The sequence below is a fragment of the Talaromyces proteolyticus genome (assembly GCF_021365285.1).
Source record: "Talaromyces proteolyticus strain PMI_201 chromosome Unknown BGW36scaffold_4, whole genome shotgun sequence".
NCBI lineage: Eukaryota > Fungi > Ascomycota > Eurotiomycetes > Eurotiales > Trichocomaceae > Talaromyces > Talaromyces proteolyticus.
The window spans coordinates 144,664-159,683 of NW_025764280.1; the positions used below are offsets into that span (position 1 = coordinate 144,664).

Consider the following 15,020-nt stretch of genomic DNA (forward strand, 5'->3'; position numbering starts at 1 on the left):
AAAGATTTAGATTTTTAATTTAGCTTTTTATATTATAAATATAGTTTATAGATCTAATTTTAAGAATTATTCTTTTTTTAATCTTTTCTTCTACATCTAATATATAGCTTTCTTATAATAAATCTTTTGACTTTATACTTAAAATAAATATCTAGAGCTTTAACATCTTATAGAGCCTCTATCAGCTTCTAGATTACTTCTTTAATAGACTAGCCTTTCCATTAGACTAAATACTGAATCTACTATTTATAAATTTATTCTTATACAATATTTTATACTATATATTCAAATACATTATTAACTAGAATCAATTCCATCAGTATAAAGCTTCTTACAGCAGTATAATATAATTTTAATAGAAATATATAGAATATTGAATATAAATCTCTATATTTTAGAATTAAATCTAAATAGTAGATATTTATTTTCTATATTTCTAATATTTAGAAAGAGTCTATCTAATAATCATCTAGCTTCTTTAAATATTAAAATAATATTATATTCTTTATTTAAAATATAATCTAATTTTTTACTTTATAAATCTTTTTTATTCTTTAATAATTATAGAATTTTACCTAAGATCTTTTTATAACTTCTAATCTTATTTAAAGCTATACTTATACTGTTTAAAGTTTTTTTATTCTTTATTTTATATCAAGATTCTTATTTAGAGATTCTTTTATTACATCTATATAAAGATTCTTTTAAAATTCTATTAGTACCTCTATTAAAGTTTTTTTTATAATATTATAATAGCTATTATTATATATATACTACATTATAAAGATCTATTAAAACTAATCTATTTATTTATAATTAATATAATAATATAGATAATATTTTATAAATTAATTCTATTATTTAGTTTAACCATCTAACTAAGGATAAGCTATAATAAATAATTAATAAATAATTCTAAGATAGAAATATATACTTTATTAGAATCTATTAATAAAAAGTTTATCATAGTCTAATACTATATATTTTAATAATATAATCCATTGAATTAGATGTTTATATAATAGCTTTATTAATCCTTTAACTATTAAAATCTTTTAAATAGAAAGATAGATATAATATTTTAAAAAAAGATCTATTATAATTAAAATAGTATTAACTATCTCTCCTTATCACTCTACTAAGAGTAGTTTAATAATAAAGTTTATAATTATAATCTCAAATAATTTATTAGAAATTAATAGAAGCTTTAATAAACCATATTCCTTATATTAATATATTTTTATTTTCTAATATACTATACAGATTTAGATATAATATTCTATATCAGCTTTTATTATTAATTAATAATACTTTTAATATACTATTATCAGAATTTATTTTTTTTAAAATATTCTTTCTAAATATTATTATAATTATTTTTTATAATTTTTGACTATAAGGCTTTATCTAATGATATATAGACTATATCTTTATACTGAAGCAGATCATTATTTTCAATATTCTAGTTTAAGTCTTTGATTTTATAAATATCTTTTTAAAGATTTTTTATTTTTTTTTATATAAAGATGTTTTTTTGTTGATAGATCTAAAAAAAGATCTTTATATCTAGCTTTATATCTATATAGATTATCTTAGTCTTTATAGCTTTAGTAGTTAGAGACTATAATATCAAAAGCTTTAGATTCTTTATAATATCAGTGACAGTACTCTTATTTATAGAGATATTTTCTATTTTAGATCTATAAAAATCATTTTTATTAGTAGCAAAAAAATTCTTTTATTCTTCTTTTTTATATATTAATTTATTTGTAGATTCTTTATATTTAAGAAAAGAATTTATATTATTTTATTTAGTTATAAATATCTCTCTTTAGAATTTCTTTTTAAAATAGAGAGAAAAGATTTTTCCTTTTCTATATCTTTTATATAATTAGACCAACAGTTAGATATATTTATAGAATTTTTTAATTTTAGATAGTATTCTATATTGAAATTATATACTAATAGATATTCTGCTTATTAGATTTAACATTTTAATAATACTTTTATAGTAGTGAAGTATTATAGATTATTATAGTCTATTAGAATTTTTATTATATATTAGCTATTTTTCAAATATTATTATTAGTGTTTAAAAGTATTAATTATAATTATTAATTTAGTATTATAAGTTTTATATTTAACTTTTGATCTTTATAACTTTTAAGATTAATAAATAATAAGATACTATATATCATTTTTAAATAATTGAATAATTACTATATTTATAATGCCTTTAAAGATGTCTATTTCCAATTATATAGACTAGATAGAGTTAAAATATTATAATAAAGACTTTTGATAGAATAAATCTTTAAGTTTTTTAAAGAATTTTAAAGCTTTAAAAGTGAGTAGTTTAAAGGTTTTTTTTTATTTTTAATATTTTGATACTCTATCTATTATTTTCTTTATAAATTTAATTAAGGCCTTTATAATTTTAAAGAACTTCAATATAAAGTTATAATAGAAATTTATAAATTTTAAAAAAGATTAGATTTTTTTATTATTTATAGTTCTAGTTATTTTTAAATAATTTAGATTCTGTTCTTCTTTATTTTGATATTTTTTAAGGATACTATAAATTCTAAATATTTTATAATATTAATGTTAAAGCTATATTTACTTAATTTATAATATAATTAATATATTTAAAGTCTTTTTAAAATCTTTTGAATCTAGATTTTATGATTTTTTAGATTTTTTAAATATATAACTATATTATTGAGATAGATTATTATATAGATATTAAATAAGTTTGATATAGTCTTATTAATATAAGTTTAGAAGATAGTAGAGACATTGATTAATTTAAATAATATTATATTATATTTATAATAGCTATATCTAGTTTAGAATATTATCTTTTACTTATCTTTATATTTTATTTTTATATAGTAATATATATTCTTAAGATTAAATTTAGTAAATATTTAGTTTTTAATAGTCAATCTAAGGTCTTTAATATTAAGAAAAATGGATATTAATTTTTTATTATTATAGCATTAAGGCTCTGATAGTCTATATATAGATAGAGACTATCATTTTTCTTTAGAATGAATAGAATAAAGATTTTTATTAAACTTTTTAATAGTTTTATTTATTTTTTTTTAGAATTATCTTTATATATACTTTTAGTATTTTTTATTTAAACTTAATAAATCTGTATATTAATTTATAGAAAGGAATTATATTTAGTTTAAGTTTAATAGTATAGTTATATATTATATATTTAGATAATATATTTATGGCTTTTTTAAGAATATATTCTTATACTTTTAAAGATATTCTAGGATCTTTTGGTTTAATTTTATTATTGATTTTTAATCTAAAGGTTTATTAAGTAATATTTTTATATAATCTTTATTATTAATTCTGATTATATATAGCTGTAGATCTTTAATTTTAAGAATATTAAATAATATCTAGTAAACTAGATATCTAATTAGAAGCTCTTTCTATATTATAGCTATAATAAGGATCTCTATTTTTTTAAACTGATATAGATTTTATATTTTTAGGTTTAATTTTTCTAATCTATATTTAGATTGATAATCTAAAGCTATAATATATCTAAGATAATGTTATATCTATCTATATTTATTATATTTAATGAATATTTAATAGTTTTAGATAGTTTTTTAGTATTTATAGCCTTAATATTTATATTATATTAGTTATAAAATTAGATTTAATATTTATTAATAGTTTTAATCCTTTAAAATATCTTATTTAAATATATTTTAAATTTTTTATAAAAATTTAATCTATAAAATTGTTTTAAGTATTATTATTAATAAATATTTAAAGTGAAAAAGCCTCTAATATACTAAAAAGTTTTATTATTATAATTAATAATTATTTCTATTATAGATTTTTCTTTAATATAATATTAGATTTAATCTTTAGTATAGCTATTATATTTAATAGCTAGAGCTTTAGTTTTTTAATTTATTTATATCTCTTTGACTTAATTTAATCTTTAATTTAAGATAATTGCTAGTAAAGTGTTTAGATTAATTATAATTAAAATAATTTTAATTGTTTATATAATTTCTATTTTAGTTTTAGCTTATATTAAATCTATAGAATCTTTCTCTTAGAGATTCTAGATTCATTTAGAACCTTTATTTTCTATATTTTAATTACTTTTTTAAGCTATTATCTTTTTTAAATCTTCTTATAAAGCCTTTAAGCTTTTATTATTTATCAGTCTTAATCTTTTGATATTTAAGTATAGTATTTTTTATTTTTTATAGAAATGCTATTATTTTTTTATAGTATTTTAGCTTTTTTAAATATTTTTAGATTTTTATTTATATATTTTAAAGAATTTTGATATTTAATTATTTTATCTGCTGCTTTTTTATATATTAAAGGTTCATCTATTTTTTTAGTATTCAAAAGAATTAAGTAAACTCATATATAGATTATTCTTTTTATTACTTTATGTTAGTATATTGGTGTAGAGTATCAATTCAGAGGAATTTAAGATTATTAAAAATTTAATAAAGATAGTCTTTAAAGTTATTTTAATTTATATTAATTATATTTTTATATTTTTTCTAGAATAAAGAATACTATAAAAATTAGGATTAATCTAAGTTATTTAATATTTTATTAATTTTATATTTTGGATATATATTATATTACTCTAAATATCTTCTAAACTAAGATTTGGTTCTTCCAATAAATATTTTATATTCATTATAGCTTTTTTTATTATAGAGATAATCTAGTTTAAATTTTGAGAAATATTTCTTCTTTAATGTTTTGGTTCAGGGATATTTTTCTTTTATATCTATATCTTTAAAGATAGGGTCTTAGATTTAATTTTAATTTTATAATATATTTTATTTCAGTTCCGCTATTTAGATTTGCTGTCTTAGGCATTTATTAACTATTTTTAACTCAGAAAGAGTTATAGAGTTTAATTACTTCTTAATAAGTTGGATATAGATCTTATTTATGGTTGTTAATTTGGAACTATATCTTTGATGTTTTTTTATAATATTTCTATAAGTTTATCAGTATTTTTAGATTTACGTTAAAACATTGTTTTTTTTGATTTATTTAGGAGTTATTTAGGAACAGTGATTACCAGCATGCTTTTAATGATGATTATTTCTAAATGATCACTAATCTTCTATCCTGAGGTTTGGAGCAATCAGAATATAAGACAGTTACTGGAAAGCAGACAAATGTTGGGATTTATTAATTGAATGTAGGGCTCAGTTAGATACAGACTGATTATTGATCTGTAGTATATGTGGTCACAGGTGTGGATTATATAGTGTCTCAGCTAGCTAGTGCTTTGGCAGCGGCGCTGTGAGGTTCTCTGAAGGTGTCTCAGAGGCGCCGAAGGGTTATAGACCTCTTATAACATGTAGGGCCTCACAGAAACCCCCCCCAATAGAACCTATAATTTTGCCTCATAAGTAATTATAAAATTATGAGGGACGTATAAATAAATAGTGGTAAAATAATCTGGTGTATTTTAGTATGAATGCTTAATAAATACTAAATAGGTAATATAATTTCTACAAATAGGTGATGTGGCTTCTACCTTAGATTTTTATTAGAAGAAAAAAAATCAATCCTTAATATCTAATTAAACACTGTTGCTGTCACCCATATACATCTTTTGGTTAGGCACTTTGAAAATTGTCTAATGTTTGAATTCGATGGCCATATCTATCTTCCTGTCAGCTATTCACACTCGGTTGACTGGAGTCTCCGGCTTGCTATTTTCCAGGAAAGCCTCGAGATTGTTCCAATTCCCTGCTTCAAAATTGGCCCAGCTCGTGTCCGAGCACACCGCAATATGTGGTAACAAAGTGACCATCCAGTTCTCCCTTAGCTTGTCATGGACTTTTGGCTCATTCTCATGAACGTCAAGCCCGATCCCAATGATCTGTCCTGCTTCTAGGGCAGATACCAGGGCCTCTTCATCGATGATCTTACCACGAGCGATATTCACTACTCGGAGGCCCGACTTCTTCGCAACTCGAAACTCACGTTGCGACAGTAGATGATGCGTGCTTGGAGTATAAGGCGCAGCGACCACCACGCAATCAATCACGGCGAGCATCTCGAGCAGATCAAGGTAGTAATGGGCGCCTCCCTTAAGCTTCGCCTCTGCATCGGGCTTTCTCCGTGGACCCTGGTATGCTATCTTCATGCCCAGCGCAGCCTCGCACTTTTGCGCAATCGCGATTCCAATGTCGCCCATACCAATAACACCCAACACCATACCAGCCGGATCAACAGCTTTGGTTCCAAGCTCTCGACTCTTCTGCCAATCAAACCTGGCACACCACTGCGCATAGCTCAGATACCGGAATGTCTCCAGCACGAGAGACAGCCCCGTGTTCGCGACACTCTCTGTGCATGCGTTGGGTGTATTGCAGTACCAGATTCCCCGCGCAGTCAATGCTTCGATGTCGGCTGCATCATATCCGTGTCCACTACAACAGATAAGTTTCAAGCTTGGAGGATAGTGCGGGATAGTTTTTTTGGTGAAAACGAGGTGTGATGCATACGGCCCGGCTTTAAGCCAACCTGTTCGGATGATAGCGGTGATATTACAGTATACGCCACCTGGTTGCAGTCGACTGATGAAATCGTCGACAGATGTACAGTCATAGACCAGAAAGTTGACTTTTTCTGCTAGGGCTTGCCGTCGGGGATGGTCGATGTGTTGGACGCTGGACTCGATTAGGAGGACGAAGGGCTTTTCGGCCATTATGGCAGTTTCTAGCAACCGGAAAGCGCGTGGATGAATTTCAATTCAGTTTTACGTATTGAGCACATCTCCGAAATTATGGAGTGACCCATCACCTATTGAATTAGTTCTTGACAAGAACGACCCCCGTAGAGATATCGACGCTATCTGTCGGTATCGCAGTCCCTGGAGGGCGGTGTCAAAATCGGATCTAGGCCCACTTACCGGTAGGCAATCTATTGCAACCGGCTGTGTGACCGACTAACCGAGTGGAGAGAAGTCCAAAGTGAATTGGTAATGATGGAGGCAGATACAGTCCGTCAAGCTAGAATTACAGAAGACGTGCTGCTGCCGGCCGGGCAGATCAAGCGGAGTACTCTCCGGCCGTCTCTTCCTTGCCTTGCTTCATGGAAGTTGTACTACTATAAACAACTCATAATCCCCACGCTCCGTGAATCATATACAAACCACATTCCTTTGCTTTATCCAAAGCCAGATAACACTACAATATGGCACAGACTGGCATTCGAATCGCGATCGACCGCGGTGGCACATTCACAGACGCATGGGCCCAAATCCCTGGCCATCCTACCGATATCATCTTCAAAGTTCTTTCCGTATCACCGGGCGAATACGATGATGCGCCTACAGAATGTATCCGACAAATCCTAGAGATCGCCAGTGGCTCCGTCATTCCCCAAGGTACACTTTTGGATCTCGAGCCTGTGGAGTCCATTCGGATGGGTACTACAGTCGCCACGAACGCATTGCTCGAGCGCAAAGGCGAAAGGGTTGCCTTGCTAATTACCAAGGGATTCCGGGATCTTCTCAAGATTGGAAACCAGGCTCGACCCAATATCTTCGATCTCTCAGTACAGCGGTTGACTCAATTATATGAGGCCGTGGTCGAGATCGACGAGAGAGTTACGATTGAAGGGTTTTCAGAGGATTCAGAGCCTAGGACGATTGACGTGGATTCTGATACGGAGCTGCAGATTGGCCTTACGGGGGAAGTCGTGCGCGTGTTACGCTCACCAGATCTGAAGGCAGTTCGAAAAGACCTGCTTTCCCTTTGGGACCGAGGCTATCGCTCAGTGGCCCTTGCACTTATGCACTCATACACATTTCAAGAGCATGAGACTGCCGTCGCAAAGATTGCGCGGGAGCTTGGCTTCAGAGTTACAATCTCGTCAGAGCTACAAGCTATGGCGAAAATCGTTCCTCGCAGCCAGTCAGCTGTGGCTGATGCTTATCTCTCGCCTATGACCGAGAAGTACTTGGATGGATTTAGGAAAGGGTTCAAGGGCGAACTAGCAGATGATAATTCTAGAAAGGTCTTCATCAACCAATCCGATGGTGGATTGACCTCGGTTGCGAATTTCTCTGGCCTTCGAGGTGTGTTGAGTGGACCAGCTGGCGGTGTTATTGGCATGTCTCGAACATGCTATGATGCAGAGGATGGAACGCCCGTGTTGGCGTTTGATAGTAAGTTGTGGCATTCCAGGGATATGGGCTAGCTCGGGCCCCGATAAGTCTTTCCATACTGACAGATGTTTAGTGGGTGGTACTAGCACCGACGTCGCCAGATTTGCCGGAACCCTAGAGCACATCTTTGAAAGCACCATTGCCCAAGTGACTATCCAGACTCCACAGCTTGACATCAACACAGTGGCTGCTGGAGGTGGGTCAATGCTCTTCTGGGAGAATGGTCTATTCAAAGTTGGTCCTCATAGCGCTGGAGCCCATCCGGGGCCAGCGTGCTACGGACGGGGGGGACCTTTGACCGTGACGGACGCCAATCTCTTCCTCGGGCGCGTTATTCCTGAATACTTCCCAATGCCCCTTGACTTGGCCATTGTCAAGGAGAAATTCACATCACTTACAGCAGTCATCAATGCCGAGAAAGATGGCTCTTCTCAACTCACGCCAGAGCAAGTGGCGGTGGGATTCCTCTCAATTGCGAATGCAACTATGACTCGCCCTATCAGAACCTTGAGCGAGGGTCGTGGATTTGAGACTGCCACTCATAACCTTTGCTGCTTCGGTGGAGCTGGTGGACAGCACGCGGTTGCCATTGCGAGAGATCTTGGAATTCGACGAGCGCTTATCCCTCGCTACTCGAGTATTTTATCCGCGTACGGAATGGCTCTCGCCGATGTGGTCGTTGAGAACCAAGAGCCCGAAGCAACATCTTTCAATGTGGAAGTTATCCCCCGACTCGAGGAGAGGTTTGCCAGACTTAAGAATGCTGGCGTCGCAGGCCTACTTTCTCAGGGCTTCTCAGAGTCCCAGATTCGCCACGAGCTATTCTTGAACATGCGTTATCAGGGAAGCGATACAGCACTGATGATTGCTATGCCCAAGACCAACAACTTTGAAGACTTTGGAAATGCGTTTGCCGCCCGCCATTGGCAGGAATTTGGTTTCACGCAGCCCCGAGAGATTCTGATCGACGATGTTCGGGTGAGAAGTATCGGTAAGGGTATGGATGTGAGTCTTTCCAGTCCATGCGCGGAACTGAAGAAGTTTGTCGATTCGCCGCCTTCGACTCCAATTCAGCTAGACAGAAAAATCAAGGTCTACTTTGAACAGTGTGGCTGGGTTGAGGTTGGCCTTTACTCGCTCAAGGACCTTTTGCCTGGCACCCGTATCAACGGTCCTGCCATAGTTATTGACAAGACTCAAACGATCATCATTGACCCAGCCAGCGAAGCTATCATCCTACCAGAGCATGTCGTAATTGAAATTTCGGGAACGGAAAGGCCTGAAATCAGTACTGATGCCGTTGATCCTGTACAGCTCAGTGTCTTTGGTCACCGTTTCATGAGCGTGGCAGAGCAGATGGGACAGACTATGCAGAAGACCTCAATTTCAGTGAACATTAAGGAGCGACTGGATTACTCTTGCGCTGTCTTCTCAGGAGATGGCAGTCTGGTTGCCAATGCACCTCATATTCCCGGCCATCTGGGTTCAATGAGCTATGCAATTGCCTATCAAGCTCGCCGATATAAACCCGGCGAGTTGAAGCCCGGTGACGTCCTTCTAAGCAACCATCCTAGTGCGGGCGGCACTCATTTACCAGATCTGACTGTCACCACGCCTGTCTTTGATGATGACAACAATCCTACAAAGATCCTCTTCTTCGTTGCCAACAGAGGTCACCACGCAGATATTGGAGGTATCCAGCCAGGCTCCATGCCTCCACACTCCACGGAGCTCTGGCAAGAAGGAGCGGCGGTGGAATCCTTCAAGGTAGTCAAGGAGGGCGAATTTGACGAACCGGGCTTGATCGAAATTCTCGTCGATATACCTGCGTCGTATCCCGGCTCAAGTGGCACTCGTACTCTCCGCGATAACATCGCTGATCTCAAAGCCGCGATTGCTTCGAATAACAAAGGCATCCATCTGATCAAGTCATTGATCAAGGAGTACACTTGGCCTGTGGTCCAATATTACATGCAGGCAATCCAGGACAACGCCAGCCAGGCCACCCGTGATCTTCTCAAGGTCATTGCTCAGAAGTTCGAAGGACAGCCCTTGGAAGCAATTGATTATATCGATGATGGGACACCTTTGGCTTTGAAAATAACCATTGAAGAGAGTGGAGATGCGGTGTTCGACTTTACCGGAACCGGGCCTGAGCACTTTGGCAACTTGAATTGTCCGCCAGCTATCATGTACTCTGGAATTATGGTAAGTTAGAACTCAATGATCTTCCTGGTTGAAGATGTCTGACTGACACGCTTGTTGCAGTATTGCCTTCGATCAATGATTTCATCCGATATCCCACTCAACCAGGGCTGCCTCAAGCCCATCAAGTTGATTTGTCCACCTAATACCCTCCTGTCTCCTTCCCTCAAAGCAGCCACCGTGGGTTCCAATGTCGAGACATCGCAACGAATTGTGGATTTGATCTTCAAGGCATTCCGTGCAGCCGCAGCTTCGCAAGGAACCTGCAACAACTTAACGTTCGGCTACGGTGGCACTGATCCCGCCACTGGCGTCGTCACCAAGGGCTTTGGTTATTACGAAACAATCGCCGGCGGCTCTGGCGCTGGCGCAGACTGGGATGGCGAGAGTGGTGTTCACACGCACATCACCAACACCCGCATCTCAGACCCCGAGACCTTCGAGAGACGGTATCCAGTTATCCTCCACGAATTTTTAATTCGGAAGGGAAGTGGTGGCGCTGGTCGACACCGTGGTGGTGATGGGTGTATCCGCGACATTGAGTTCCGGTTACCAATGCAGGTATCAATCCTTTCAGAAAGGCGTGTGGTTGCGCCGTACGGTATGGCCGGTGGCGAGGAGGGGAAGAGAGGTGTCAATATCTGGCTGAGGAAGTATCCAGATGGGAGTAGCCGGTATATTAGTCTTGGTGGTAAGGCCACGACGCAGATGAGCGCTGGTGATCATATCATTGTCTACACGCCTGGAGGTGGTGGCTATGGTAAGGATCCGAATATGAAGCAAGAACAGGTTTTGCTGGATATCTTCAAAATTAAAGACAAATTTGTACCGGCTGCGTCGATTCTTCGAACTCAAGGGAGTGTTTCAGAGAGGAGTTCGACGGCTACTAGTAATTGAGTCTAGCATGAGGCGAGATTAGATATGATGATCTTTTTTCAATTATATTTCAGGAACGAACTGTGAAATAGCTAATATCCCCGAAAATTACACATCGAATACTTTTTTCAAAACTACATTTTGCATAACCTCACTTTCATTGGTAATCTCGAGCAGGTATACGATCCGGATTACCTGGAATCATGTTTGGGAGCGGATTGTTCCATCTTGACCAACTTCTTCCTTCCCAAACCTCTTCAACTGGTAGCTCATCGGCGAGGACTTTTGCATTACGCTCATTTGCAGCCCAGACCCTGATAATTGTCAGTCTACACAAGTAGTCATTCCATTTTGCGTGGTTCCAGATTAACAATACCTCAAAATATTAAGGCCCACCAGTTTCTTCACTTGATTATCCGTCGCTCCTCGTCGCATCACAGCCTCGATCAACCGTGGATAGTCTGCCACCGAGGAAATACCATTTGCTAGCGTGGCAGTACCCTCAAAATCACCTCCGATACCGACGTGATCCCATCCTGCAAGATCCACAATATGCATGATATGATCGACGACCGTTTCGATATTGGCCGCTTCGGGATCCTCCGCGTTAAGAAATCTCTTGACGAACATGACCATTAAAACACCCCCATTGGACTTGAGAGCTTCGATCACGTCGTCGGGTGCATTCCGATAATTCCGTGCTAGAGAGTAGCAAGTACTATGACTGAAGATTACGGGAGATCGAGTAATCTCTAGCACTTGTCTCATTGTGCGATGTGAAGCATGCGACAGATCCACCATCATACCGAGACGATTCATTTCGCGAATCGCGGCAGCCCCGAATAATGACAGGCCTGCATCTTTACCTGTCGCAGTCACGGTGGCCGCCGCTGTCGCATACGCGTTATCGCAATTGTGGGTGATGGTGATGTATCGAACTCCAAGATCCCACAGCTGGCGAATAACTGCGATCGATGAGCCGGTTTGGTGCAGGCCCTCTGCACCGAGCATAGATCCTATCCTCCCGGCTTTGAATGCTTTTACGGCATCAGAGGACGTTGCGCAGAATTTCAATTCTGGCGTCATTTCGATGAAGCGACGGGCTACGTCGATTTGTTCGAGAGTGTCGCGAACAACATGACTTGGGTCGTCGATATTTTCTGTATCAGGGCATTCCATGAAGACAGACCAGAATTGGCCCCCGACTCGGCCCTTCTGCATGCGCTTGAGGTCTGTATGACTGGCCAAGCCTATACGTAGTTTCATCTGTTCAGAACTTGGATTCCTCAAATTTGAAAGGCAGATGAGAGTTCTTACCTTCTTGAAAGGTAAATTTGCCGTCATTGATTTGGTTTTGCAACTCAATGCGAAGTAGGTAAGGCAGGTCATTATGACCGTCAATCAAGGGAGTACTTTTGAGGACTCGAGCTGCTCGACCTGCATAATCCGTCTCCGCAATATCATTCCTTGGTCCCAGTCGATACGCGATCCATAAGGATCCAGTCAACAAGGTGAAAAGACATAACGATGTGGAGACCGAGCCTACTTGTCCGAGATAGAGCGTTTGGCTTGCCATGCCTCATTGATTCTCCCTCAATACTGGCACAAAAACAACGTAACTAATTCTAAACGGCCTGACAGATGGTATCGCACTCTCATAAATCCCGCGAGAGGGATTTATCAGAGGTAGATACCATCTGCGCGAGCCGATCTTTAGGGTTAGGGTTAACGGCATCGACGAGGTCCAGCCGATCAACCAGATGATACAGGGTTATCAACGTTATCAGCTGGAGATACGACGAATGAGCTGCAACGTTGATCTTAGCCCTAAACTAATCGTCTCAGCGCAGAGTATATGTACTTGCTCGCCAGACATCATTACAGATTGTTTTCGACATCATTACAATTTCGTACAATCGGCAGAACATGGAGACAAAATCAACAGAGAGCCCCACGGCACAGGTCTGCGAACCGCACACCGGTGAAGGCGCAATTGAAATCTACATTGATCCAATCAAGGAGGCACGAATGATGCGTAAATTTGACGTGAGGCGCCCCGTTCTTGCACATAACATAGTGATATCAGATCAACTAATGCAAATGCATGCAGTTTTGCGCAATCGGCTTGCTGGGATTGTTCTACATGATGGCCAACCTGGACCGGAGCAACATAGGAAATGCTCAAACCGCAGGAATGCCCCAAGACTTGGGTTTGGTGGGCAATCAGTTTGGCACGGCCACTACTTTGCTGTAAGAACCACGTTCAATTTGGTACTGAATCCGCTCTCTAAGATGGACCTGCAGGTACGCGACTTACGTTCCATTCGAGGGACCGGTCGCAATCCTTCTGAAAATCATTGGACCTAAGCCTCTTCTCTCCACGTGTGCTTTCTGCTGGGGAATAACGACTCTTGGAATGGGTTGGTTTGCATATTTGAATAATATCGTTGGATCCTTATAACTGACATGAGGATTTTGCAGCATTCATACAGTCTTGGAAGGGTCTCTACGCCTGCCGACTGCTAACAGGATTCTTCGAAGCGGGCTTAATCCCTTGCATCAACGTTTATATCGCCCTCGTGTACAAGAAGAGTGAACGAGGAAAGCGCTCTGCAGTTATCTTTGCATTCAGTGCGTTTTCGAGCGCATTCGGTGGAATTCTCGCTTACGGCCTCACACAAGTCCACGGACCTCATGGATGGGAGGGATGGCGCTGGCTTTTCGCTGTTGAAGGAGCTATGACTCTAGTCCTTGTGCCAATGTTCTTCTGCCTCTTCCCCAAGCACACAACTACCGCGTGGTTTCTAACGAGTGAAGAGAAGAGTATGATGCAAGCTCGCTACGACAATGACCCACACTGGGGACAAGATGAGGCGTTTACCTGGGCCGAGTCGTTGAGCGCATTCGCTGATCCCAAATGGTGGGCATTCTGGATTTACCAATTTAGCGTCGATATCTCGCTCTACGGTTTCACCACGTTCCTTCCCAAGATCGTTTCCGGTTTGGGATATTCGGGTGTGCACGCAAACTTAATGACTGTCCCGATCTACATGGTCGGTCTTGTCTGGTTTCTTACGATTGCGTACTGCTCCGACAGAGTTGGTCTGCGAGGTCCCTTCCTCGCTGGGCCCCTACTATGCCTGATCATTGGATATGCAATTCTGATTTCGGTGGAGAGTGTGAAAGTAAGATTTTTCGCATGTTTCGGTAAGCTTCCTTTGAGTGCCAGTCTCATCAGCCCCATTGAATTGACTCATATCTACTCATATCTCTAGTTGTTGCCCTTGGTATCTATCCAACAACCGGATTGTCACTCATGTGGCTCCAAGACAATACAGCTCGTCACTTTAAGCGAGCCACAATGGTTGGAATGACTCTTTGTTTCGGAAATACTGCAGGTGTCGCTGTTGGTCAAATTTTCACGACCCAGTCCGCGCCGAGATATATCAAAGGGTTATCTATTAGTTTAGCTCTCGCGGTAGTAGCATTGGCCATGGTGGCTGCGTTGTCAATTGGAATGATGATAGTGAACAAGAAGCGGGCTGCAAGGATGCAGAGAGCTGAGGAGGCAGGGGAAGTATTGGACAAGAGACCCGAAAAAGGGGACTACGATGTATATTTCCGGTATTCACTGTAGATTATTAGCAGCTGCTAGATTTAGGGGTTGTGACTCCACACGCTTATCAGTCAAGGCGTTTCTCCGCTGATAACGAACGGCGCCGCCGCTTCTTCT

The 15,020-nt window shown here is 37.6% G+C and overlaps 4 protein-coding genes across 4 annotated transcripts; 2 read left to right on the forward strand and 2 right to left on the reverse strand.

Moving 5' to 3' along the window:
* Window positions 1-5,710: 5,710 nt before the first annotated feature.
* Window positions 5,711-6,742, reverse strand: BGW36DRAFT_395282 (D-isomer specific 2-hydroxyacid dehydrogenase; the record flags this gene model as incomplete). The annotated part of the gene is made up of 1 exon (XM_046218021.1): window positions 5,711-6,742. The coding sequence occupies one exon, from the start codon at window positions 6,740-6,742 to the stop codon at window positions 5,711-5,713; it is 1,032 nt and encodes a 343-aa protein (XP_046073828.1).
* Window positions 6,743-7,230: 488 nt separating this feature from the next.
* BGW36DRAFT_446472 (Hydantoinase B/oxoprolinase-domain-containing protein) lies at window positions 7,231-11,330 on the forward strand (the record flags this gene model as incomplete). The annotated part of the gene is made up of 4 exons (XM_046221704.1): window positions 7,231-8,206; window positions 8,280-10,414; window positions 10,475-11,200; window positions 11,229-11,330. The coding sequence occupies 4 exons, from the start codon at window positions 7,231-7,233 to the stop codon at window positions 11,328-11,330; spliced, it is 3,939 nt and encodes a 1,312-aa protein (XP_046073829.1).
* A 71-nt stretch (window positions 11,331-11,401) lies between these two features.
* BGW36DRAFT_446476 (dipeptidyl aminopeptidase) lies at window positions 11,402-12,878 on the reverse strand. Its single transcript, XM_046221705.1, has 3 exons — window positions 12,605-12,878; window positions 11,664-12,537; window positions 11,402-11,601 (listed from the first exon to the last, which is right to left on the reverse strand). The coding sequence occupies exons 1-3, from the start codon at window positions 12,861-12,863 to the stop codon at window positions 11,445-11,447; spliced, it is 1,290 nt and encodes a 429-aa protein (XP_046073830.1). The 5' UTR covers window positions 12,864-12,878; the 3' UTR covers window positions 11,402-11,444.
* A 335-nt stretch (window positions 12,879-13,213) lies between these two features.
* Window positions 13,214-14,924, forward strand: BGW36DRAFT_446481 (high-affinity nicotinic acid transporter; the record flags this gene model as incomplete). The annotated part of the gene is made up of 5 exons (XM_046221706.1): window positions 13,214-13,333; window positions 13,398-13,537; window positions 13,592-13,707; window positions 13,769-14,494; window positions 14,563-14,924. 5 exons carry the CDS (start codon window positions 13,214-13,216, stop codon window positions 14,922-14,924), a joined length of 1,464 nt encoding a protein of 487 aa, XP_046073831.1.
* Window positions 14,925-15,020: the final 96 nt, after the last annotated feature.

Coding starts and splice junctions, on each gene's coding strand:
- BGW36DRAFT_446476 (XM_046221705.1), bottom strand. CDS start 12,863: ATGGCAAGCCAAACGCTCTATCTCGGACAAGTAGGCTCGGTCTCCACA. Junction 12,538..12,604: donor CAAATTTACCTTTCAAGAAG/GTAAGAACTCTC, acceptor AACTACGTATAG/GCTTGGCCAGTCATACAGAC. Junction 11,602..11,663: donor GTGGGCCTTAATATTTTGAG/GTATTGTTAATC, acceptor GACAATTATCAG/GGTCTGGGCTGCAAATGAGC.